The sequence below is a fragment of the Papaver somniferum genome, chromosome 7, assembly GCF_003573695.1.
Source record: "Papaver somniferum cultivar HN1 chromosome 7, ASM357369v1, whole genome shotgun sequence".
Lineage (NCBI taxonomy): Eukaryota > Viridiplantae > Streptophyta > Magnoliopsida > Ranunculales > Papaveraceae > Papaver > Papaver somniferum.
The window spans coordinates 254,687,008-254,714,595 of NC_039364.1; the positions used below are offsets into that span (position 1 = coordinate 254,687,008).

General features: G+C 36.9%; 2 protein-coding genes and 1 pseudogene across 2 annotated transcripts; 1 reads left to right on the top strand and 2 right to left on the bottom strand.

Moving 5' to 3' along the window:
• Window positions 1–13,048: 13,048 nt before the first annotated feature.
• Window positions 13,049–13,720, bottom strand: LOC113296376 (luc7-like protein 3). Its single transcript, XM_026544684.1, has one exon. It carries the CDS (start codon window positions 13,718–13,720, stop codon window positions 13,049–13,051), a length of 672 nt encoding a protein of 223 aa, XP_026400469.1.
• A 1,142-nt stretch (window positions 13,721–14,862) lies between these two features.
• Window positions 14,863–18,029, top strand: LOC113293644 (receptor-like protein 19). Its single transcript, XM_026542211.1, has one exon. It carries the CDS (start codon window positions 15,433–15,435, stop codon window positions 17,986–17,988), a length of 2,556 nt encoding a protein of 851 aa, XP_026397996.1. The 5' UTR covers window positions 14,863–15,432; the 3' UTR covers window positions 17,989–18,029.
• A 727-nt stretch (window positions 18,030–18,756) lies between these two features.
• Window positions 18,757–24,033, bottom strand: LOC113296377 (annotated as a pseudogene).
• Window positions 24,034–27,588: the final 3,555 nt, after the last annotated feature.

A 27,588-nucleotide genomic window follows, 5' to 3' on the forward strand; every position in this document is an offset into this window, starting at 1 on the left:
CATTTCCTTTGCATTCCCATTCTTGCCTCTTGTTATTTTGGTCGATTTTGATAAACCAAAAATTAATTTGGTGCGAGCATTATAATTAATTTATTTTCTTGTATTATCTAGGAGGTCTTATTTTTGCCTTCCTATGTAAAGGTCTTATCTTGCCTCATTTTTGTGCGACGAGATCGCATGCGGTCTTTGTATTTTTGTACATCGACCCATTGATCTCGTCTTATCTTTTTCGCTTGTATTATTTCCTCTTCAGGTTTGTCGCATAAATATCAGAAGTCTTAATACTCCCATGAGTAAAAGCTTTATGATATTTACGTCTTCTGACACAATTCAGCTCCCTAATGGAGGGTGTCGTCCTTATCTTCCCCTCTGATTGCCCCTTCAAGGAAGCTTACCTCTATCTGGATAAGATTATGGATCTTCCCATCCGTCTTACACTACCTATAGGGTTTATGGCAGCAAGATTGCACCCTAAGTGGGGTATCTTCGGACCGAGTGCATCATAGTCAGGACTTGTCAAGAGTGGCAAGGTACGCTCCAGACGTCCCGGGCATTCTTGACTCAACCGTGTACCTCGGCGCCCTGATTGTGTTTCTGCACTCCTTAGGAGAGCTTTTCTCACCTTAGTTTCTCAATCTAAGATTGTTATCTTAGACTGAAAGTTTAAGGTATCTGTCCCGGATGGGCATCATCGTTTTATTCTCACCCCAAATTATCTCCACAACTCAAGTTCCGGGGTCGGTGTAGCCTTACCTTGAGTCATGTCTTCTAGGTCTTTCCAATTATGACGTGCGATAGGTCTTACTATTTTTCCTCTTACATATGAGCGAACTAGGGTGCACGCCATATTTGGATTCCTAGCCAATCTGATAATAAATATCATTTTCTGTAGCCTTTTATAAAGGTCTTATTATAAATATTTCTCTTTGTGTTTTCTTATTATGGATTTACCATATAAAACTAAAGTTTCTCATTCCAATCTTTTAACTCGACAACTCTAGTACATAATTTTTTTTATTGAATCACCTTGCTCAAAGAAAATCATACACATTCATCCTACGCATTTGTCTTCTTCACTTTTGAATCTTCGTAAATTCGCATATGTTTATAACCATTCAATTGGTATTGTGTCAAAGTCGTTGTGCCTTCCACCTTTTGATATTTTGTCTCCACCTAACTTGTTTCTCATCCTCATAATGATTCTTGATTTTAAACATTCCCATCTAATAAATTCCAGCACTTCGCATACTTGTTTCTCAACTTTGTACACCACATCAAACATCAACCATTAATCTCTCTGCTCTCTGACTATCTGCTGCATGTTGTTTCCAATTCCTTCTCTTGGTTCATCTATCAACATCAATTTCTTGACAATTTTTGCTTTCAACTGTGTCCCCTCTTATAATTCCAACACCTTGAGGTAAAGGAAATTTGATGCATTGGTGAAATGTTGATGCAACATCGAGTATACCATGCAGCCATGGTCTTCCAATGAGAGCATTATATGGTGATTCAACATCCACTACACAGAATGTGATATCTATTGGTAAGCTTTGTAGAAGAATTCACATAGTCACCTCCCCTTTTGGTTTGTTCGCAGAACCATTAAAACCATAAATTTTGTATGTTGAAGGGATCAACTCATCATCTCTTCCACCCATTATTTTATATGTGTGATAAAATAGAATATCCACAAAATTTCCAGTGTCTATAAGAATTCTATTTATCGCCCAGGTGTTTTTCTCATTTTATTCCTCATCTTCTTCTAACGGTTTTGGATTAATTCCTAATCTCACCACCAATGGGCACTCATGTGATGTTTTTCCTTCTGGTATTTCATCTGCATTGAACGAGATTTTTTGCCTTTGCCAGTCTTTTAAAGATGATATTTTTTCCAGGTTGAAAATTTCCCTTCCTTCAGCATCTCTTCCATGTACTCGACTTAAAACATTATCATGAAAATCTTCTATGTTTTTGAACAAATGTATGATCGAGTTACAATATAGATTTTTTGGCTTCACTCCCACTTCAATAACAAATGTACTCCTGTCCTCCTTTGCATATTTATTTCCTTGAGGTGGTGGTGGTGGTAAATTTCTTGGCTGATTAAATAATAAATGGTTCAACTTCCCTTGCTCGATTATTCGCAATATAATCTTCCTCACATTTCTGCAATTACTTGTTGTGTGGCCGTGGAATCTATGATAGACACAAAATTCTTTACTCAACAAAACTTGATTTTAGTAATAAAAAATAATGTCACAAATATTGGATTTTACGTCAGAAATATAGTTTTTTGACGTTTTTGGTGTGTCGGTCACTGCGTTACAAAACGGGTATAGCAAATACTCTGCCCGACACCAAAAGCGTCACAATTAGTTTGTGTGCCACGTAAGCCAACTTTTTCATTTTATTAATAAATTATTTATTTTTAGAATATTAATATATTATTTAGTTATTGTGAGAATTATTAATAATTAAAAATAATAATTTATGGCGTTTTTAGTTCATTACATCTAATATTTCAAAGATTTGTCAATTTTCTTAAAAAGATTAACAATTTGTAGTCAAATTAAAAGACAAAATTGTGCGATCATGAACAATCACTTTGCATTGAATAAGTTGAACAGAGTAAAAATGATCATATATTAAACTAGAATTACAGTAATCTTCAAGAAAAAAAAAATTACATAGATCAAAAAAATGAATAATATATTACAATTAACCAACAATTGAACAAAAATTTCATACATTTTAGATCTAAATTGGGTTCTTTCATGGTTTTGACAATGAAATTTAATTCCATTCCTCATCTTGGTTTCTCTGGATCTGACATCAGTTCTCTGAGTTACAGCGACTCTTGGACGATTAGGCTCAAGATATATAGTTATAGCGACTCTTGGACGATTAGGCTCAATGAAATATAGTCTTCCATCTTTGGAAGAAATTCTACATACAAGGCTGTAAAAGAGAAAAAAACAAAAGCCACAAATCAGTAATGATTTTGATATTTATAAAGTAGCAGCCTAAAGGATTACCGACGACGATTACATCTTCAACTTCATAGCCCAGGGGGTATTTTTATGTTTCTTCCCCTTTTTCTTGATTACATATAAAAATAAGTAAAAAATGAATAAATCCAAAGAGTCTTAAGTAACAGAGAAGCTAACATACGTTAAACAAGATTTAGTGGTGATAGGCTTATTTATATGACATGCTGATGCTGATCGGTTAAACAAGTTTGGTGGTGGTGGAGACTAGTTTCCAAAACAAGATTTAATGTCTTGAATTTTTACAGTGAATAAACAAAATTTGAGGATGGTCGCGGCTCGTTTAGAAGAAGGAAGAAGAGAAGAAGAAGATGGGATATTTTAGGAAAGCTAAATATGTTTTCTAAATGGTCAGTTAGTTACCAAAAATAGTTTTGAAAGAATCTTTTGACCAGAAACGGGATAATATTAATCTTAGAATTTAAATTAGTTAAATATGTTTTCTAATTAATATGGAAAGCTAAATATGTTTTCTAAAAAAAAAAAAAAAAGCTATACATGGAAACTAACTCTTGGGCGGTTATTCATCTTTATCTTCTTTTTTTCTTTTTCTTTTTTTCATTTTGATTTGCACGATAATGGTCAGTTAGTTACCAAAAATAGTTTTGAAAGAATCTTTTGACCAGAAACGGGATAATATTAATCATAGAATTTAAATTAGTTTAATTTTCGTTTGTGACACCAATCCGGGTGTTGCAAATTAATAAGATTACCTATTCTGACACCTAGCTAACACAATATATATGTGACGCATTTCACGTCATATTAAGATATTTTTTGGACGCTTTTTGTAATGTTGCAAACATCATAAATGCGTCTGTTTGTTGTGGCTCTTCGCCTGCATTATTTGGTTCTGGAATATCATCCATTAGGAGCCTTCCCATACTTTATCCACTGTAGAGTTCAACTTTGGCAGATTTACTTGTTCCCACACTATTCTTCCAGCTTTCTTGCTATAATGTGTTTGTTGTCCTGCAGAGCTTCCTGGTTGAATTGTATCAGTACCTCCATATTTTTGAAGTTGCTTATCTCTGTACTCTTTATCAAACTCTGCTTGATCTGCACTGCCCATAGCCACTATCTTTTGTTCCATTTCCGCATTACTCCTTCCTTGATTATCCTGTGATGTACTCGCAACAGCATTTGTGAGCCTCAGAAGTAAACTTGTATTTCCACCTTTCGAATAAGATATTGCAACTGGGTAAGATTCCATATCTCTTTGCTTTTCTTCTAGGGCTATATATTTTTCTTGAAATTCGGGCAGTTCCGACATTGTGATTGTATCCTTTACTCTCAAAATTTGGGTTATAATAGGTATGTTGCAAAGAGAGCATTAATGAATGCTAGAATAAGATGTCGCTCATCCACCCGTCTTCCCATTTCACAACACATTGTTCTCCAACGAGTCGTTAGATGACGCAAACTCTCATTTGTTCTTCTGCGAAGTCCGAATGCAGTCTCAATCCGTGGTCTTGAAAAATTATTATTTATGTATTGCCCCAAAAAGACATTTTGTAGATGATGAAATGAACCAATGGATTCTATAGGTAGGCCTTCAAGCCATTTCAAAGCTTCTCCTACTAGACTTGTAGCAAAATATTTGCACATTACTGCATCATAATTTTCCCACTGCAAAAAACATCTAGAATAATCTTTCACTAGTTGTATCGCACATGCGCTGTAGTTGCAGGAAATCTTACACTACACCCCTCATATGATTTCATTAACATTCAACTCATTTTAGATTAACAATCTTAATTTTATTGATGAATCTTTGAACAATCTTACAAGAAAAGATAAAGGAATTGAGAATAACCACTGCTCTAGATTTTCTCTCTCCTATTTACTTGTTTCTTACTCAAAAAATGATCTCTCATTTCTTTACAACTGAGCGACTATTTATAGGGAAATACATAGTGGATGACAACTAATCTGTCCTTTATTTTTGGATATGGCTTGCGACATTTTCGCAACTTAACAAATGTTAATCTCGCAAACTCTCTAATTTTCGCAGCACCATCACATTTTTCTCATGATTTTAGCTGACGTCGTTTATTGTGTCACTTCTGAAATTGTTCTGCGACGCTGTTGTGCTGTGTTGGGATATAATTTCGCTGAGGCATTATTGCTGCGACATTTTGATCCTACATCTTGCCTCTTCTCATATCTTGTCTTCAAAGTAGAGAATGATGTGAGAAATGCCGCAGTTGTCCATCTCTTTATATTCTGCATTTATCACACGTATTCTTTCTTCCATTTGTTTCTTGACACGTCTTCTGTTACCGCTGCTTTTTAACCGCCCACGTCTTTTCGCCTTAATGGTGTTTATTTCTTCGAGTAAAGAATCTTCTTTATATATTCTTCTTACTCTTCTTTCCATTTTCTTTTTACTTTCTCTTTTCTTTTTATTCTCTCATCTCTGCAATTCTATTGTTCTTCCGTAAGTTCTGCTATTGTAATTATTCCCTCTTCAATCTTCTTACTTTTTATTCATTCTCATACTTTATATTCAAATATACCTCCAAGTGGCCATAAACATGAGAAAAATTTAAAAGACGTCCAAAAAGATCTTGCTGAGAAAGGTTTCACACTTTCTACCATTTCTGGTGAAAGTGCCAAGTCAATTCTTTCTATCAAACTTTTCTCTGATCAATATTGTGATGATCAATCAATCATAATTTCGCTAGGTCAGATTCTCGCAGGTCTCCCCATTCCTATTTATGACCCAGATATTCCTCTGTTCTATGAAATTCTCCCTCATTCGGGATTTTCGCGAGCTATCTTCCAGTTGAGTGGTGATTGCATCCGTCTGATGCTAGAGTTCGCTAACCGCGGTGCTGGTAAAGGATCTCTGTACTCCAAAGAACTTAGGGATCCTAAATTCGCAGACATGGAGATAATTGCTGAGAAATACATAATAGCGAGTTTCTTTGAAAATTATGAATTGATCTCCATGAAGAAAGAGAATACTCGTTGGGGTATTCGTTTGAAAAGGAAAGATAACATTGATGAAGCTAAAATACTCATGCAAGACATTGATTGGCATTCTGGTAAGAACACAACTCCTCTCCAATCCAAAGATGATAAATGGTGTGTTTTTCCCTTGATGCTAAAAGGACCTTACATTGCTGGGTCAAATGTTCTTCCTGAGAGTCGCGCTACCTATCAACCTTGGGTATTCTCTTGGCCCGATAAGGAGAAAGAGGTATGTTTCTTCCAGTTTCGCTCACTTTATATTTCTTTATTTGTCTTCATTCTTTTGTTCGCTGACTCTTGCGACATTCTACAGATCCAAAAACTGAAAGATAGTTATAACAGGACTGGGAAGACTAGTACCTTGTTAGCTCTTCGCTCATACACAGATGAGGTAAGAAATATTCTCTTATGATTTTAAACAGTATACTGTTGCTTCCATTTCTTATTTCTATCTGTGTGTGAAGATTATTGCTGAAATAGAAGACCCTGCCAATGTTGCGAAGACTGGTGATAAAAGAAAAGGTTCTCTTCGCAGGGAAAAACCAACTGCTCCTCCTTCAAAGAAAAGAAAAGTCCTTTCTTCCCCTCCTTCAAATATTCCTTCTCATGAAAACTCCGAGAATGATGAGGATGATGAGGATAATGATGACCTTGCTGCAAATGAAGATTCTCCATCTGAATCTTCTATCGCTAAGCTCTCTAGATGGTGATAGTCAATTCGCTAACACCTGTAAAGCTCTCGCTACAATTTTCGATGTTCCTTTGTTGGATGGTGATAATTCTCTTCGCGGAGTTTCTATATCAGTGACTCCCAATTTCCTGCATTCTCTTAATAGTTTGGTATGCTTTCATCCTTTTACTTCTTCATTGTTGTAACTCAAAATTTCTTTTTATTTTAATACTTTTTATATTTTCTCGCAAGACTGGAAAAGCTTCTTTCGCTGTTGCCTCAGATCTAGAGAGGAGACGCGAAAATTTTGAAAAGAAGAATCTTCAATTTCGCACAAAGAATGAGGAACTAGAAGCTGAAGTCAAATGTCTTCGTGAGAAAAACATACAACTAGAAATTGATTCTTCTTTGTATAAGAACAAAATCTCTAGTCTTCAGCAAACTAATAATCAACTCTATATGGTATGTTACTTTTCTCCTTTCCTTTCATTCATTCATCCTGTTGTTTTATCTTATTTAATTGATTCTTTTTGCAGACATTTATGGTCTTTCTGATGAAGCTACCATTCTTCGTTCATTTCCTAATGCCTTGGATAATGATACCCTTCTTGAGCGTCTTAATAAATCTTTAAATAGTTTCTCAAATGATAAAATTTCATCTCTTTCTCTGAATGAACTGAGATCCAAATTTCGCCTATTAAAAATTGACCATAGATGTAGTTTAGGCTTAGCCAACCGATTTAAGCGTCTCTTTCTTAATTCTAAGAGAAAATCAATGAGCTAAGAACCAAAATTAGCGGTCTCATAGATGATACGGATCGCATCTCTGATCAAGGTGCTAAGGCTTTGGTGAAATTCCAAGAGACCCTTCTTGAAGTTCAACTTGAATGAGATGAAGTTCTCGTCTTCTTATAAGTAATGAGGATGAATTCGCTTGGGCTGCGAAAAATCTTAGACGATGCCGGAAAAGATTTAGGTGTAAATGTTAGTCTCCAAGTTGAGCATACATCCTTGATTAGAGATATGATTTCTGACAGAGAAGGTTATTAACTGTTCTCCAATACTAATCTTTTTTTTCTTATGAATTTTCATCAAAAGAGAATCTGAAAAAGTGGAACTCGCAAAGAATCTTTCTTCTCGCAACAACAAGTATTCTAGATTAAAAAATCAAATCAAGATCACTGTTGCGAACTTTAAGAATGATGCTACGCATTTTCGCAATCAAACTATTGAAATGGTTTGTGATGACCATAGCATTCCTCATTCTGATTATCCTTGTCTCTTGGAGGAGATCCCAAAGAACATTCCCAGTCTGATTATTTCTGATAGCAAAGCTGATGATGAAGAATTTGATGGTGATGAAGGTTCTGATGGAGATAAAACTTCTGATGCAGACGAAAAGGGGAACAAGTCTGATGAAGATGATGAAGGATCAACTAAGAAGTAGTCTTTGTTTATTTCTTTAATCTTCTGAGAATCCAAGGTGCCTCTCCCGGATGGGCTTTATTGACTCTAAATCTCCATGATTCAGGTTCCGGTGGCGGTGTAGCCTTTCCCTGAGCCATGCAACAGGTACCCCCTTATATGACGTACTTTAGGTCTTACATTTTCCTCTTGCGAAATTTTATTCGCGAACTAGGGTGTACGCCATAAAGGTTCGCCCCTTTCTCTTTTGTCATTGTTATCTCATTGTCTTTTGTAGAATTAATTATCTCTGCGATATTCTTGGACATGATCATATTGTATTTGCATTTCACAATCTCAATTTTGTCATTCAATAAAATTTATTTTTGAGAATTTTATTTATTGCGAGAGTGTCACAACAAATCAATCATTCATACATTACCTTTACTATCCTCTGCTTCTTTGTTATTTTCCGCTACTGTTTCCTTGGTAGTGGTATGTTTACTATTTTTTATTCTGAGCTAGCATTAGTTTCGCAACATCTCTTGTTTTTTTCTTTCGATTGCATCCACCATCAACCTCTCACTTCTTCTTGTCTCTTTGATTTTGTGTCGCCAATTTTCCTTCTTGTTTGCTCTTCCTTCGCAAGATTCGATCTCAGTTTCGTAACACCTCTTTCCTTCAACCCAATCTCACTTTATGATTCCTACACCGCTGGGGTGAGGGAATTTGATGCACTGGTGGAAAGTTGAAGCTACACCTAGAATCCCATGTAGCCAAGGTCGACCGATTAATGCATTGTAGGTTGATTCTACATCAACGACACAAAATAGGATTTCAGAAGATATTCCCTTCAATGGAATTCTCATAGTAACCTCCCCTTTAGGCTTGTTGGCAGTACCATTAAAACCATATATCTTATATGTTGATGGTATAAGATCATCATCTCTTCCTCCCATATTTTATAAGTATGATAAAATAGGATGTTCACAGAGCTTCCAGTATCGATCAGAATCCTATTAATTGCCCATGAATCTTTAGCTTCATCATCCTCATCTTCTTTCGGTTTTGGATTAATTTCTAATTTTACTACCAATGGATTATCTTGTACCTCTTCACCTCCAGGGATTTCTTCTGCGGTAAAAGAAATAATCTGTTTCTGTCATTCCTCTAGTGGCGATATTTTCGTAATATTCATAATTTCTCTTCCATCGTTATCTCTTGCGAACACTCTAATCAAAACATTGTCATGAAAATCTTCAATTGTCTTGTATGAATGTACAGTAGAGTGACAGAATAGATTCTTTGCTTTTGCACCAACTTCTATGAAGAATGTTTCCTTCTTTTTCATCGTGTTACTTTGTGATGTTCTGGTGGTGGCGGCAGTGGTTAAGATTATGGGTACCAAGAAGTGGTTTAGTTTTCCTTGATCTATCATTCTCGGAATAATTCTTTTTACATTTCTGCAATCATTTGAGTATGTCCATGAAAATGATGATAAGAACAAAACTCATGAATTATGTGGTTTGAAGGTGGTTCCGTTCCCATGTTCCATGGTGTTGGTATATTCTCCATCAAAATTATAGCTTCCATATTTTCTCCACACTTGCATTTAGAGGTGGCATCTTGATTTCTTCCCATACTACCTTGTGACCACCTTGTCCTCTATTATAGTTTTGTCTTTGACCTCCATAAGTTTCTTGTGGCTGATCGAGTCTTTGAATCTTATTATTTCCACCACGATTGTAGAAATTTCTTTCTCCTTCATACTCATCTTGATCTCGGCTTCCCATAGCCACCAGCTTCTGTTGATTGTTACCCGTCACCTTCTCTTGTTGTACTTGCGAAGTATTCGCCACTGTGTTTATTAGCTTGGGTAATAAGCTTGCATTCTCTGTTTGTGAACTGGTATTCTCAACTGGGTATGATTCCATTTCATTTTGCCTTTCCTCTAGAGCAATATATTCTTCTTGAAGTTCTCGCAATTCAGTCATTGTGATCGTATTCTTGATTCTGAAAATTTGGATATACAATAGGTTGGTTGCAAACATAGCATTAATGAATGATAAGATAATATATCTCTCATCTACATGGCCAGCCATTTTGCTACATATAGTCCTCCATCTTTTAGTTAGGTGCTTCAAACTTTCGCCAATCCTTTGTTTTAATCCAAACACGTCTTGAATACCAGGTCGCGAAGAATTATTACTTATATATGCCCCCAGGAATGTAGTCTGCAAATGATTGAAGGATGTTATTGTATTCTTTGGTAGACATTCGAACCATTTTAACGCCTCCCCTGTTAAGATGGATGCGAAATACTTGCATAATACGACATCATGATTTTCCCATTGCAGCATACACCTCACATAGGCTTTAATGTGTTGAATTACACAAGTTGTTCCATCAAAAATGCTGGTTAATGCGGGCAAATTGCATTTCAGAAGTATTCCTCCTAGTTGTACTTCCCTTGTAAATGGAGTTTTCGCAGCTTCTTCTATAGCTTCATCCAACTGTCTTCTGCCTACTTCTCCTCTATTATTTAGCATTCCTCTCATTTCTTATAACTCTTTCAAGATTTGTTTATTTACACCTGAATTTTGATCCATTGGTCTTTTTAATTTCGCCTCCCTTCTTCTGCGTTCATGTCTTTCTTCTCTAGCGAAATTTTGCATTTCTTCTTCATTATCCTCATCTCGTCTTCTTATGCGAGTCTCTTCTTCGTCTCTATCTTGAACTCGCATATAATGATGTCTCTCATTTACCCCTTTATGATTTTGTTCATTTCTTATCAATTCCATTCGCTGTCTTTCAGCCATCCTCTGTATTCTATCATACTCTTCATTGATATTACTGTTATTCCGATTTTGTGTTCGTCTTCTTTCTCGGTTGTCGTGATTGTTCTGGGGAACTGTTTCCTGAAGCACTTGTTCTTCCATTTCCGATCTCAATCTTTCACGTTCGCAAATTAAACGTGCTTGTTCAGCATAATGTCTTTCAATTTCTTCTTCAATCGTTTGTTGATTTCTTTGAGTTTTTCTTTCATGTAAAATTCTCCTTCCTTCCTCTCGATTTCCTTCGCCATCTTGATCATTTCTTCCCTGACGTTGTCCATTCTCTTGATTTCTACCATTTTGCCTATCATCAAAAGTTTCATTCTGTGGAACGTAACGATCATCAGTTTTTTCTCCATTTTCGCGATATTCTTCATTAGGATATGATATTTCTTCTTGAATATTGTTTCCAGCATTAATTGTGGGTGAATTTCTCCTCATTTCTCTTCTAGTCGATCTTGAATATGATTTTGAAATACTTATCGATCTTCTACTATGTAGTCTCATATTTTCCATCCTCAATTCGTGATTTTGCCTTGTTAAATTCGCATGTTCTTCTGCCTCAGCTCTTCTTTATTCGTGTATTCTTCATCTCAATGTTTCTAACGCTCCAATTTTCTCATCGCCATGAATTATTCCTTCATCTGCTTCTTGATTTCTCTCTACCTGTCTATGGTTTCTGGTTTGCTGCTCTTCTTCTACTTCTTCTGCTGAATTTGACTGCCGAGTGTGTATATTAACCCTATCATAATCTGTATTCCTTCCTTGTATTAGTGTTTGTTGAACTGGTGGTTGAATTCTATTTTCTCCATTATTTCTCATTCTAGTTGATTCTCCCATTTCACTTCTTTGCCTTCCAGCAATTCTCTTGCTTCTTCTAACAGTAGTTGGTTGTTATGATGTATTTCTTCTTCTAGCAATTTCTTCAATATTAATGAATTGCAAGAGATTATGTAAAATTCTTAATCAATCACTCCAAATCTTCACAAATCTCAATATTAATCTTCAATTTTTTCTAGAATAATCTTCAATCTTCAATTCTTTCCCTGTTTCTAGCGCCATTATGTAGTTGCAGGAAATCCTACACTACATCCCTCATATGATTTCATTAGCATTCAACTCATTTTAGATTAACAATCTTAATTTTATTGATGAATCTTTGAACAATCTTACAAGAAAAGATAAAGGAATTGAAAATATCCACTGCTCTAGATTTTCTCTCTCCTATTCACTTATTTCTTACTCAAAAAATGATCTCTCATTTCTTTACAACTGAGCGACTATTTATAGGCAAATACATAGTGGATGACAGCTAATCTGTCCTTTATTTTCGGATATGGCTTGCGACATTCTCGCAACTTAACAAATGTTAATCTCGCAAACTCTCTAATTTTCGCAGCATCATCACATTTTTCTCATGATTTTAGCTGACGTCGTTTATTATATCACTTCTGAAATTGTTCTGCGACGCTGTTGTGTTGTTTTGTTGATAATTTCGCTGAGGCATTATTGCTGCGAGATTCTGATCCTACATGCGCTTCCATCAAATATACTTGTAAATGCCGGTAAACTGCACTTAGATGGTATCAGTGCTCTTTGAATTTCTTTTGTAAATGGAGTTTTTCCAGCTTCCTCCACTGCTTCCTCTAGTTTTCTTCTTCCATTATTTCTCTTTGTAGTCATCATTTCTATTAATTCTGCAATCTCCTTAAGAATTTCTTCACTTAATGATTGATGTGGATTCTCTCGCATGGGTCTTTTTAATCTTGCTTGTCTCAACCTATTCTCATGATTGTTTTGGCATATTGCCTCTTGTATCTCATGTTTTTCAGTTTCCTCTCTTATTCGGCTACGCCTTTCAGTATTTGCTTCAATTTGTACTTTATCATGTCTTTCTTCATTGCCCGTGCGATCATATCGATGTCTTAATATTTCTCTTTCTTGTGGTGTAACTCGACCTTGATCTATATCATCTATGTGATGACGCTCGCGTCCCCTTACTCGATTATCAATATGACGCAATCCTCTTTGTAATTCTCTTTCTTCTAATTCTTCCCTTCTTCTCTGTCTACCTCTCGCACGTGCAATCTCTCGTTCGCGCTCATATTCGTCTCTTAACATTTCTCTACCATGTAATAGCATTTGTCTTTGCTTTGGATCCTTTTCTTCCCTTTCACAATTAGTATTTTCACGACGAAGAAGTTCGCGTGGGTGTTCATATCGATTACACGTCTCCTTTCCCTTTGATCTTCCAAATTTTCATCTTCTTGCGAGTTTTCTTCAACGACTTCCATATGTTTCCTTCGCCTATCACTTCTTCGATTAGATTGGCTATGTCGGGAAGAACTCCTACTGGATCTTGACTTTGAGCGTGTAGCAATCCTTGACCTTTGTTCTTGTAATCTAAGATTCTCTTCTCGTAAATCATCATTTTGACGGATTAAATTCGCACGCTCCTCTTCTTCTCTCTTTCTTTCAATTATTAATTTTTGCCTAAGCTCTTCAATCGTCATATTTCCTTCACTCACTGTAATTGGTTCTTCGTTCCCAATTCTCTGTCCTTCGTCTGTAGAATTATTCTTCGCAGTATGGATACTCACTCTATCATAATCTATCTCATTATTCAGCCCTTGTTCTCGCTGAGATCCAATTGGAATTTCTGTTCTTTGATGTTCTTTCAGTCTTTCTTCTTGTTGCTCAAGATTTGTAGTTCGTCTTCGTTCAGCAAGTCTGTGACTTCTTCTAGTTTTCATTCCTTGTTCAACAACAGACTCGATCCTTACCATTTCTAAATTTTTAGATCACACTTTTTTCCTTAAAATCTATGATATACTATCAGGAATTAGCATCCGTCCCTGTTTCTAGCGCCAAAAATGTAGTTGTAAGAAATCTTACAACCACACTCCACTATAACTAGTTCAATCTCTAGGTGATCATTATAAACTCTTGTTTTATTAATTAAAGAATAAGAATGTTTACAAAGCGGATTCAAGTATTACAACAATTCTACTTGAAACCTAAATTCACTTTCTCTCTCTTCCTATTTCTTTTCCAAGACTTGTCCTCGAATCCTCCCGGAAACAACGACTCTCTCTCCTTTATGTAGGACTTTACATAGTGGATGACAGCTAAGAATCCCATTATTTTTGGGATCACTATGCGACATATTCTCTCATATACAATCGCTCATCTTCGCATAGTATACTTCTTCACATATTCTTCACACTTTACCCATGACTTTGCTGACATCATCTGGTGCGTCATCTCGACTTTGCTATGTGCAATGCTCCTCGCGTAGGTTATACTCCTCACTTCGCGTAGTTATTAACGTGTGAGATATTTAACTCCTACACCTATAATCTTGAACAATATCCGGTTATTCTGATTGCTCATTTGTAGATAACGACATCATTCTTAAGTCAATAGTCAATGTTCCCCCAACAGGACAAGCAATACTCCTAGTGCACGATATTCCGATGTTGAAGCCAAATTCAATAACATGTTGCTTTCATGTCAACAGGCAGAAGACTTGGTCACCTTACCAACTGTCCGTGCTCCCCATTAAAACAAGCAATTGAACGTCAAGAAAAATGGCGACTAAAACAAATCATTAAATCAAGCTGAAAATGTCAGATATATACAGCTCAGTGAATCTTCTGAAGCTACATGCATTAGCATATTGCTTTCATGTCAACAGACAAAAGACTTGGTCACCTTACCAATAATGGAATTGTAAATTGTTTCTGGAAGTCAATATATGCAATTCAATTCAACATAATGAAATCTGTACAAATATTATACAGTTCCATGGAGAAGGTCAGCTAATCCTTTTTTTCATGATGAAAATTTTATATATATAGCTGCTTCTAAGTTCTAACAACATATTTTCTTAGACTCCTAGGAGATAATTCTTTCAGCCATGAATGAGTTCAGAGAAAATGTTCAGCTACCATTCCTTCATTTCCGATTTCTTCTTGCTCTTATATTTTTCATCATAATATATGCAGAAGTCTGTCTGGCGTGTCACGATGAAGAAAGGATTGCTCTTTTGAGCATCAAAAACTCCTTAACGGATCATTTGGATCGGTTGTCCTCATGGCAAATAGACCGTCATCTGAATTGTTGTCAGTGGCATGGAATTCATTGCTCTGCTGACAACAAGTCACGAGTCATTTCAATCGATCTTCGAAATATAGACCTTGAAATTAACCTCTGGGGCTCTGGTAATGATCCGCCAAGAAATACTTCACTTACCGGTACAATCTCTTCTTCCTTGCTCAATCTAACTCACCTTGAGTATCTCGATCTTAGTTTCAATAATCTCGACTACTCAAATGTCCAATATCACCTTTCAAAACTCAGAAATCTCAATCACCTTGATGTCTCAAATTCGAATTTTTCCGGCTCGATAACAACACAATTTGCTAACTTATCATCTCTTCGGTACCTCGACATCTCTGATTATGCTCAACCATCTGATCCCACATCTCCAAGTTATATGATTTCCCTCATCCCCTTAATCTCGTCATCCATAAACTGGGTTAAAGAGTTAGTTCATCTGAGGGTACTTAGACTAAGTGGTGTTGACTTATCTGAGGCAACTGTCAAAAAGAATTGGGCTAAACCAATATCATTTCTTGCTCATCTCAGAGAACTTCACTTATCTGGTTGTGCTATTTCTAATCCAATCTTTCCAGTCCATGAGTTCCTCAATCTTTCTCATCTGTCTTCTCTACAAATGAATTACAATGAAAACCTCGATTCGCCAATCCCACCTCAGTTTGCTAATCTTACTTCCCTTTCAGTTCTTGAAATAGTTGGTTGCTATAATTTGCAAGGATCACTTCCTTACCTTCCTCAGATTCAACGGCTTGACGTAAGAGGAACTGATAAACTTCATGTAAATCTTACATCCATGTTTGAACGCCAATGGCCTAAACTCCGAACACTCTGGATGTCAAGCAAAAATGTAACCGGGTGGATTCCAACTTCCATTTCAAACTCACCGCTATTGGTTAGTCTTTCTGCACAAAGTTGTTACATTCAAGGACCCTTACCTGCAACAATTTCGTCTCTTTCAAACTTGGAGTATCTGGACCTCTCGATGAACACCATAACAGGTTACCTTCCTGCTTCAATCTCCAATATGAAAAGGTTACAATATTTATCCATGTCTGGCAATAATTTCCAAGGACACATACCCGATTCGATTTGCGAACTTACTTCTCTTCAACAACTTGATTTATCTCAGAATAGCTTAACCGAAAAGATACCAAGTTGTATAACCAAGCTCCAGAACCTTAATCGCTTAGATGTTATTTATAATTCTATTGAGGGCACTGTCTCATTCAACTCATTAATCAGAGAGTTAAACTTAACAAGTTTAAATCTTAACAAAAATAGCATAACCGTAGTGATAGATCAAAACTCCATTCCATCTAAATTCCAGTTGGAGAGCTTGAACCTGCAATCATGTAATATAAATGGGGAAATACCTGATTTTATCTGCAAGTTCACGAATCTTGACAGATTGGATTTGTCTCGGAACAATCTAATGGGAAATATCCCTTCTTGTATCTTCAAGCATCAAACTCTAGTTTACTTAGATCTTTCGGGAAACAACCTCCAAGGAACACTACCACCTGTTCTTGGTTTTAATGCTGATTATTTTATGTACCTAAATTTAGCTGGAAACAAGCTTCACGGTTCAGTTCCTATTCCATCTCCGAAGAACATGTATTTCGATCTGTCACAAAATGAATTCAGTGGCAGAATCCCATTCGAAGTTGGAGAAAGGCTTTCCAATGCCCGTTATGCTTCATTGTCACGTAACCAGCTGTCAGGAGTGATTCCTCTATCATTCTGTTCAAATAAAGGCTTGGAGTTGAATTCATTTCGTCTTGGATCTCTGGATCTGTCCAACAACAGCTTAACTGGGAGTGTACCTTCTAGTTTAGGGAACTGCAGCGGTCTAGTTTTTCTACACCTTGGCATGAATAATCTCAGTGGACAACTTCCGAATGAGCTTACGCAGGCCATACGTATCATGTATCTCCTATTGCATGATAACCTTCTCGGAGGTGCTTTTCCAAAGATCATCCAGGAATTTAAACGACTGAATGTTCTTACATTGGGAGATAACAACTTCAGAGGTAACATACCTACATTCATCGGCTCATTTCTCGATCTTCGGATTCTATCATTAAGATCGAATGCGTTTAATGGATCTATTCCCAAAGAGATTAGCAATTTAGGTCAACTTCAGATATTGGACTTATCGTTTAATAGTCTTTCTGGTCCGATTCATGGCAAGACAATAGGGAACCTGACGATGTTAACAAGTAGACCCAACGACATATCTGCAGCCTGGGGTGGTGGTATGTTTATCTCAAATCTTCAACTGCAAATAGTCGTCAAAGGAGTCTTGCAGCACATTCAACGGTTACAAGGTTACAATTCAGGAATTGATCTATCATGCAACAAATTGGACGGAGATATCCCGGAAGATATAGGTCTACTTAAAGGTCTTTCTATGCTTAACTTATCAAATAATCATTTCAATGGTAACATACCAAACAGTGTCGCCAACATGACTGGTTTGGAGTCATTGGATCTCAGTTCCAACAATCTGTCGGGACAGATCCCCATGGAGTTGGTATCATTAAGCTACCTTGGGTATGTAAACCTATCTTATAATAATTTGAGTGGCAGAATTCCTGAAAATGCTCATTTCCAAAGCTTGAGCTTGGATGGTTCAGCTTTCCTTGGAAATGAGTTTTTATGTGGTGTTCCTACAAAGAAGCATTGCGATGGTGATCCCATCAGTCCTACAAGTAGTAAGACTGGTGATAACACCGAACGAGATGTAGAAGATGATGATGGCGCAAGAGATAAGGTCTTCCTATTTGGTTCTGTTGTTTTGGGTATAGGAGTTGGGTTTTGGGGTCTGTTCTTGGGTTTACTTTGTAGAAAAGAGAAATGGTGGTTTGGGTACTGGAGAGTTGTTGATAGTATCGCAGGGAAAGTAGGAGGTTGTATGAAGAAAAATGCATAGGTGATTATAAATGCAGTAACAACTTCTCCTTTTTGTTGCAAGCGCCTTAGTGTCTAATGTTGTAAGTGCAGTTAAATTTAGTGTTTGCCATTAAGAAAAAAAAAAACAAATGCAATATTCATTAAAACTACTTCAATATATCAACAAAGAATGAAAGCACAAAACATGGGATAATGAAACATACATACATTCACACGAAATACTCAATCTTGGGTAACATGAGAGAACTTGAAGCACAATTTATATTACAGTTTTTAGATGATTTTATAATTGAAATACGTCTCACTGATTTGACTCGTTTTCTTAATTAAGCATAGCAAATGCCTACTCCACTAAAACTTTTTTGCATATATATATATGCATAGGCCTCCTTGTGAGAAGTCTTCAAGAGAAATGGGTACTACTAAACAAGCCGCAACCCTTAAATTTGAACAAGGTCAAGAGACACAAAACTACGGAAGGTTTTAGGATGAACATGGTGAACCGGAGATGAACATCGATGTTATTTGTTTGAGGAACGTAGAATATGTACGATGATGCAAAAAATGGGAAAAAACACATAACATTTGTACTCGAGTTATTGCATTTACAATTTATGCAGCTCAGAACAAGATATACCTTCCACATATATGAAATGCAGTGAATACATCACCATAGGGGGGCTTTAAAACAATAAAAAAAGACTTCTCTTTCTTTCATTAAGCAGAAGCATCGTCCAAAGCCAGAGCTCCAGGTAGTGACTTGCCTTGAAGAAGCGCTAGACTAGCATTACCTCCCCTTGAGATGTGGGACATCTTGTCGGACAGGCCTAGTCTCATTACATCTGTGCTCGACACCACCTGCAATAACTGTTGTCACTCCCTTTTCTCTAAGCTCAGCCAAACTCTTAAGAATTTCCTGAAATGTACAAGAAACAGTTAACATGGTACGACCTATGGTTGTGCCAAGAATGTGTGACTCTATGAGACAAAATTCACATAAACAATTGTTACTGGCTACTTTCGTAGAACTTTATATTATGCAGAAAAACAAGGTAAGTTGCACATACATCTGTGCCAGTAGAGCATCCATGGTTCCAACCCATATGACGGTCTTTGCCTTAGGGAGATAAAAAGTGTTCATACAATGGATGGTACTGGGACCGATGTCCACACCCCTCTAACCAGTTGGGATAGACAATACTGATACATTCTGCAACAAATAACATTAAAGCCAATAAAGTTCCCTCGTTAAGAATGTAAGTAGGACCGACAATGCAAGTAATCAGATATGTGACAAACCTTGATCTCCGTCTCAGGATTATTTATTTGACAAGTCATAAAATCCGGTGGTAGGAAAAGATGCACCTTGTCCCTAGCCTTCATGAGGACTGATCTAACAAAAGCAAACATGTGTTCTTCAACGAAGGATGACCCGACATTGCAGCCTTGGGCCTTGAAAAATGTGAAGATCATTTCTCCTCCTAAAAGGAGGATGTCACCTTTATCCAACAAAGCCTCAATAAGGCTACTATAAGCTGACACCTTTGAACCACCTACAATGGCAGCTGTGGCCCTCTTAAGATGTGAGACATCTTCAAAGAAAATGTCACTTTCTATGGCAGACAATGTCCTCTTAGGATGTGAGACAGCTCCTACAAGATAGTCAAGTTCCTTAATAAGATCAGAAACCAAATCAAGATCTCATACTAATTAAAGACGGAAAACACCATAATATCTAGAACAAATGTGCACAGGCACTCTTAGAGTACATGCACGGAGAGAAAGAACTATGCATGAAGGATTGGAATAGGTATTCCCTCTTTCTCCTCCCTTCCTCTCTAGAAACAAAAAAAAGAAACTAGTTTCAAAAACCATCTGCCGCCTCCTTTCTTTCTTAGACTGTATGTTCTTTAGATCTGTGCTTAAATCATCTTTTGATTTAATGGATTGTGGTTTCAATTCTTCGCTGTTTTTGGGATTCTATGCTTAGATTATTGAAGTTCCATCTTTAAATCTAGGTATATTGGGGTTTCTATGGTGGGTTTCACTCCTTGTTTTGGTGATTCTTAGGCTTTGCGAATTTAAATCTTAATTCTCTTGTCTTTCCTCTCTTTTTCCTCCTTCCTGTTCATCAGCAGCAGGTTGTTTTTGGGTGTCTTTGGTCGAGGTGGTGGTGATGGCAGCCTGATTTGATCGTCATAATCTTCTAACGTTCTTGTGATGTTTGTTCCTTGGGGTTTCTGTTTTTCCACAGAGACTGGTCATCACTGATCTTTGGGTTGGAAGAATTGTTTTTTTTTGATCAATAAAACGATATAATTTTGTAAAAAAGAATAAAGAATGAAAGAGTTACAATACCTCAAGACCATAATGGACTAAGGTGCAGGAAAAAGTGAAAGATTTAACAACAAAGCCACTATCTCCTTACTAACTCTTCCCATTTGAAAGACTAACATTTCAAATCTGATGTCCCGAAGAGCCTTTGAGGGATGAGACCAATACAAAATATTTGCCTTAATGTCTAGTACGACCTTTTGAACATCTTTCTCTTTTTCCTCGACGAACATTCGTCGATTGCGTTCTTTCCAGATTTTCCAACAAATAGCATAAGGTAGGATGTTCCAAATGAAATTCCCATCCATTGTGAAATCAGTGTTGCGTCTGTAACAATAAAACACTCAAGAAAGATGTTAGAAAGATGTTAGAATAAAAAGATTAATTTCTAGAAGGTAAATAAACACTCAATTGGACTGCAAACAGAGGACAGAGTCACGTGTTCAACACGCTATCCTTAACACGATATTTGACCGGTACGCCTCAAGAATGAGTGATGCCTATACCCTGTGGTCAAGTTCGTATCCAGGATAAAACTGCCCGTTGCAAGCACAGTTAGCACTACAGTACTTTCCCACTCTTACGACCTCAACAGCGATTGCGCACGGAATGAAAAATAAAGGACCACACAGGGGGAGAAGACGAAAAGAAGAGGATAGTAGCTCTTCTGGACACAAAACGAAATGAGAGAAAGTGATCGCTTTATATAGGGGAGAATAGAGAGAGGTCTCATAAACGCGCATTAAAACAATTTCAATTAATTCAGATTTTTTCCAACGGTTTTAAACGTTCATGCATCACTTAATATCGATTTGAAACGTTCATGCGTCATTATGTTTGATATAAAACGTTCATGCAAATTTAAGTTTGATATAAAAACGTTCATGCAAATTTAAGTTTGATATAAAACGTTCATGTAAATTAATGTTCATGCATAAACATAATGTTGCCCAGAGAATTATTTTGTTTCAAATATTAATTCGATAATTCAAAAGAAATTTTGCCAAAAAATATAAGTCCTGACCCACACCCGAACCCGAACCCGAGTCCGAACCCGACCCGCCCGGACGGCGGCGTGCGCGTGTGTGAAAATATGTGATTGCACCAACTATTCATTACAGCAGAGTTTACATTAAGCTTATGATGGACCAACCACAAACATAAGCAGAAGAATCATTATTATTCATTAAAGCAGAGTTTACATTAAGCTTATGATGGACCAACCACGTAAAGAAACTAATTTTGGTCGGCACATTATTAGTAAGTCACGTTTTGCAACTTGTGCGATAGATCCCCGCCTCTGCAGGGTTGGAAGAATTGTTGATTGAGATGATGGTAGTGGTGGTAGATCTACTTTTCCAAGCCAATTTTTTCTGTAATTTGTTGATTCACAGAGTCAGATTCACTTTGGGGTTATCTATTCCGGCTGATGTGTAGCAGATTTCGTTGGTGGTCGCCTCCATCTACCTTTTCCCGTTTTTCGATCAACATCATCTCGCAATCACTGACTTCATCAACTCAGGTACCTGTTTAGCATGATGGAAAAAGTGGCGACGATTTCGTGGTGATGGTGGTTGTAGGAGACGGCAAGTTTGTGGAGGTGGATCCAGAGCAGCCGGTGGCGGGATGTATGGGGGAATGGGGGTTTGAGATTAGGGTTTAAGTGTTAGCGAGTCTTTTTTCAGGGTTTCTTTTTTCAGTGGGCTTTGGGTTCTTCTATGTATTGGGTTATCTTTGGGCTCTCACAACTGATAGTGAGTTGCATATACTTAGACTTTTTACAATCTAAAGTAAGACGGTTATTTAAAGTAAAAGGGGGTTTGTACTTCTACTTACTCATTCATTAATACAATTTTATTTACTGATTAAAAAAAAAAAAAAAAAAAAAAAAAAAAAAGAAAGAACTATGCATGAAAGCATGGTTGGCCACGCGTACCAAAAAAATAGCAATACTCCCAAGTGTATGATCAGGTGCACTAAATAATATATATAGTCATACCTTCTTCATATTGAGTCCAGCCACAGCAGGCCTTAAGAACTTAGTGACTCCCTCAGTGGAAGCATTAGCTTGAAGAGTACTTCGAAATGCATCATTTACGTAGAGGTCAGCAAGAGAAGCTAGCTTCTTTGCGAACTCGCGGTCGTTATCCTTTTCCTCTTTGTAGGATCTCACGTTCTCAAGTAGTAGAACAGCTCCATTTGGGATTTCAGCAACCAGGTTCTCAACTCCCTCCCGATACAGTCACTCGCCATAACAACCTATTTATCCAGGAGCACAGAACTAGGTAATTAGAACTGTTACAAGGCGAAAACTACATAGACAAACTCATATCAAGCCGAGGAAAACTCACCTGGGTTCCAGTGAGCTGAGGTAGTTTAGGTACAAAATCCTCAAGATGTGGTTAGGCATAACACCGTCTGGGTCTCCCTTAAAAACCCCAAATAATAAGATCAATATTGTAACTCACAGATGCATATACAAACCCCATGCATTAAATTTATTATCATTTATTTATTTATTTTTATTGAGGTTTTATAAAAAGAAAAAAGATAAGCAAAAACATTAAGATAAACAAACCAAGACTTACAAGATGGGAACATGGAATAACTTTAGCTCCATGGTCAATCAAGTACTCTCTCCGTCTCTAAAACACAGGCTTATTTCCTTATTTGGGTATGTCAAAAAATAGGCTTATTTCCTTATTTGGGTATGTCAAAAAATAGGCTTATTACCATATGTGGAAAGTCAAATATTATGATTTTACTAGTATACCCATAGAGGGACCACTTCTCTCTTGATATTAAAGGGGACCACCTCTCTCCCATCTCTCTTGTAATAAATGAGTGAGGACCAAAGATAATTAGAAAAAACATGAAAAAGTGGCTACAATGATTGGTTTTATTAATTTTTGTGAAAACCAAACAAGCCTATCTTTTAAAGACGGAGGGAATAGCAAATAGTTGGAGCATGTAAGTCAACCCTAGAGTCATCATCCAATGGAACATCCAAGTCAACGCTAGAGCCATCATCCAATGGAACATCTAAGTCAACCCTAAGAAAGACTTTCTTTCCTCTTAAATCAGCTTCTTTTAGATCATCAACACTGATCTTACGCTTCAATGTAAAATCTACACTTCTCTTTCTTTTCAAATCAGAAAAAATTACTGCAAAATAAAAAACACACAATTATAACAAACATAAAAAAAACATGAAGTAATTAATTATGAAACCAAAATAAATTACCTTGCTGTTTAAGAGCAGTAGCAGTGGTTTTTAAAGTCTCCAAAAACTGAGTAGTGTGTATGAGAATCTGTTTCAGGTTTTTCTGCAGAAATTTTACCATGAGAATCTATGAGTTCTTTAATTAATGATTCAAGTTTACCTACAAAACATAACTTCATTCTTTGATGATCACCGCCAAGTTCTGTGGAAGATGACATGGTGATCTAAGGAATAATTATTTTAAACCCTAATTTTATGCAAAGATATATAAAATAAAAAAATACACTGAGCCACGTTTTATAGAGGGGTCACTCAGTCAATCGGGTGATAGGTTCCACCCGAAGATTTATGACGAGCTTGTCGTTGACTCTGAAAAAAAAACAAATAAATAAAAAGTTCAATGCTGAATGATCTTGAAGTTTGTAATTATGTGGGTTAACCAACAAACAAAAACAAAAGCTGGCAAACCTGCGGAAGATGTAATGGCTCTATAAGACCTCTTGTCATCTCGTTAGCTGCACAACAACACGTTTGTTTGTTGGAATAATAAATGGGGAAATTATTGCATCAAACGACACCTGACAGCTATTGTTTCAGAGAAGGTTTCATACTTGCTAACGAGAACTTGAAACATTTGACCCAAAAGGGGTAGAAGAAAATATCGAGAGGCAATGTTGGAACTTACGCCAGAACTAGACCAAGGTTGCACTCATTCGTTGTTTTCGTTTAGTAATCCCGTTAAAGCATTAAGTTATCCATTGATGAATCCAATAAGAGAAGTTTCTAATACCATTTGAATTCAGTTAGCCATGGATGCAATCAGAATGATATTGCAATGTAGAACTTCAAATCATCTCTAAGACTCTAACTGACCCTTCGGATTGTTTGTCAACATGGCGATAGGCTTTCATTGAAATTGTTGACACTGTATGGAACTCAATGTTCAACGGGTAGTTTTAGTTGATCTTCTAGTTAACTATTAGGAAATAGAGTATATTTGATTTAGGTTTATTCTAGGAAAGTTTAGATACATGCAGTTCACGTATTATGTATTGATGACCAATACTTGAATGTATAAATATCACGTTTAATGAATGAGAAACCAAGACTTGTCGAGAACTTGACATGGTCTCAAGAGCCTGGTTCAAACCCTAAACCTATATTTTTTTTTTTCAAGTTCTCTTAATACAATGGGAGAAGGTGAAACAGGAACATCAACGGGAACAAAGGGAAAAGACATAACCTATGATTTGCCGAAGAAAAATCTGGTATACCATTTGGGATCCAGTAATGGTCGTGGAATTTTAATTACTCTGATTACTCTAAAAGGAACAAACTATGATGAATGGGCTAGAGCCATTAGAAGGTATTTGATAGCTAAACGGAAGTTCGGGTTTGCTGATGGTACCATTAAAGAACCAGCAGACTTTGAACAGAATGGATCGTTGTACAACACTCAATGGTGGTTTCCTGGATTAATAACACGTTGAATTCTTCAATCAGATCCACGTTAGGAGATTATGATGATGCGAGTCTTCTATGGACACACTTAAAGAAGCGATATTGTGTTGTCAATGGCACAAGAATCTGTCAACTCAAATTTTCTTTGAGTGAGTGTAAACAAGGGAAGTATGAGAGTGTTGCAGTCTATAATGGACGATTAAACAAAATCTGGGATGAGTTAATGACATATATGAAAATACCACAATGCAAGTGTGGTCTTTGTACCTGCAATATTGCAACTCAGGTGACTAACTTGCGAAAAGAAGATTATCTCCACTATTTTTTGATTGGCCTGGATGATATGTACGGCTCACTGCATGAACAATTGTTAGCACGAGAACCTTTACCAAGTATAGACGCTGTGTATCAAGCTGTGGTGAACTCTGAGAGATTACGAATAGGAGATGTTCTTCTATCTAAAGAGGTGTAGGAGAACGTGACGGCTTTTAAAGTGCAACCTGATCAGACAACAACTACTAGTACTTATGATGCTACGAAGTTTTGTAAGCACTATAGTAGAATTGGACATTCTAAAGATAGGTGTTCCCAAATCATAGGCTACCCTGAATGGTGGATTGCACGATCCCGTGGTGGTAGACCAGTTGGCAGAGGCAGCAGAGCTGGTGGTAGAGGACGCGGTAATTATGTATCAGGCAGAGGTGGCAGAGGTTATGACAGTACCAATACGGTGCGAGCTAATAATCTGAATGTACAAGCAGCACAGTCATACAATGGTACTACGTCTGCAGATGGGGCTGGCTTGGTTGGTGTAACACCGACACAGCTTTAACAAGTGCTATACTATTTGAATTCAAACAAATCCAAACTTCAATTGCAAGCTAAACAAAATCGTACTTTCTGGATTTTGGATACATGGGCTACGAATCATGTCACATGTAACATTGCTGACAGGATAGAAGTAAAAGAAATTACGTCCCGCCCAGTAGGCTTGCCAGATGGGAAGTATGCGAATTCTGATAAAATAGGAAATGTGGTTCTTCCTGGTGGTTTGAAGCTTCACAATGTTCTTTATGTTCCACAAATAACATGTAATCTGATCTCGGTCACACAGATGATCGATGAGTTAGCATGTGTTGTGCAATGTACTAACAGTTTATGTCTTATACATGACCGGTTGACGAGGAAGGTGATTGGAGTAGGTTAGAGACAATGTGGACTATATCTGTTTCGTGGTGTGCCTTCAGTTAAAGTGCTTGCAGTTAGGGGAGATTCGTACGATCCATGGCATCAAAAAATTGGACATCCAATAGAGAAAGTATTATAAAAGATACAAGTTGTTAGTAGGTTAGTTAGGAAGAATAATAATGCTTGTGATATTTGTCCACGAGCAAAACATCGTCGAAGTAGTTTTCCTAATAGTCAGAGTAAAGCTAGCTGCATATTTGAGTTGGTACATTTGGATTTATGGCGGCCTTACAAGACACCCTCGTCTTGTGGAGCTCATTATTTTTTGACAATAGTTGATGATTTTTCAAGAGGTGTATGGATTTATTTGATCAAGAATAAAACTAAAGTTGAATTTGTATTTCCTAACTTTATTGCTCTATTAAACGCCAATTTAACAAGGAAATCAAACATGTTAGAAGTGACAATGAAACAGTTTTTAATGCTTTGCGTGGCTATTTTAAGATTAATGGAATTTTTTTGAGACGTCTTGTGATGGCACACCCCAACAAAATTGGAGAGTTGAGAGAAAACATCAACATATAATGAATGTTGCCAGAGCTTTGAGATTTCAAAGAAGCGCTCAAGAACATCATGAGGAGACTGAACATGATGCTTCATCCAATGATCCTTCGGCTGAAGTTACGATATATGATAACAACAGTGAGATGGGTAAAGGAAAACGTCAGAAAATTCCTTCTAGCAGACTGAAAGTTTGTGTGACGCACACAGTATGTGAGAATAGTCCACCTTCCACTCAATCTACACAATCATCGTCCTCAGGTACGCCTTATCCTTTGACATATTATGTTAGTTGTGATCGTTTTTCCGTTGTGCATAGAAAATATCTTGCTGCCATAACGGCTGGAAATGAGACCAAGAGCTTCAAAGAAGCTATGAAGCATCCAGGTAGACAAAAAGCCATGGCTGAAGAAATAAGAGCTCTTGAAGAACAAGGAACATGGGAATTGGAAGAATTACCACCTGGTAAGAAGGCATTAGGAAGCAAATGGATTTATACTGAGAAGCGTGATGAAAATGGGAATTTGATACCTATAAAAGCAAGATTGGTGATATTTGGTAATCACCAAGTTGAAGGATTGGATTATAATGAAACATTTGCGCCAGTAGCGAAGATGACAACAGTTCGTACTTTTCTAGCTGTGGCAGCAATTAAGAATTAAGAAGTGCATCAAATGGATGTCCATAATGCATTTCTTCATGGATATTTGGAGGACGAAGTGTATATGAAGATACCTCTAGGGTTTTCCAAAGGAAATTCTAATATGGTTTGTAGAATGAAAAACCATTATATGGTCTAAAACAGGCGCTTAGGTGTTGGTTTGCAAAATTGTCCACCGCCTTGAAGAATTA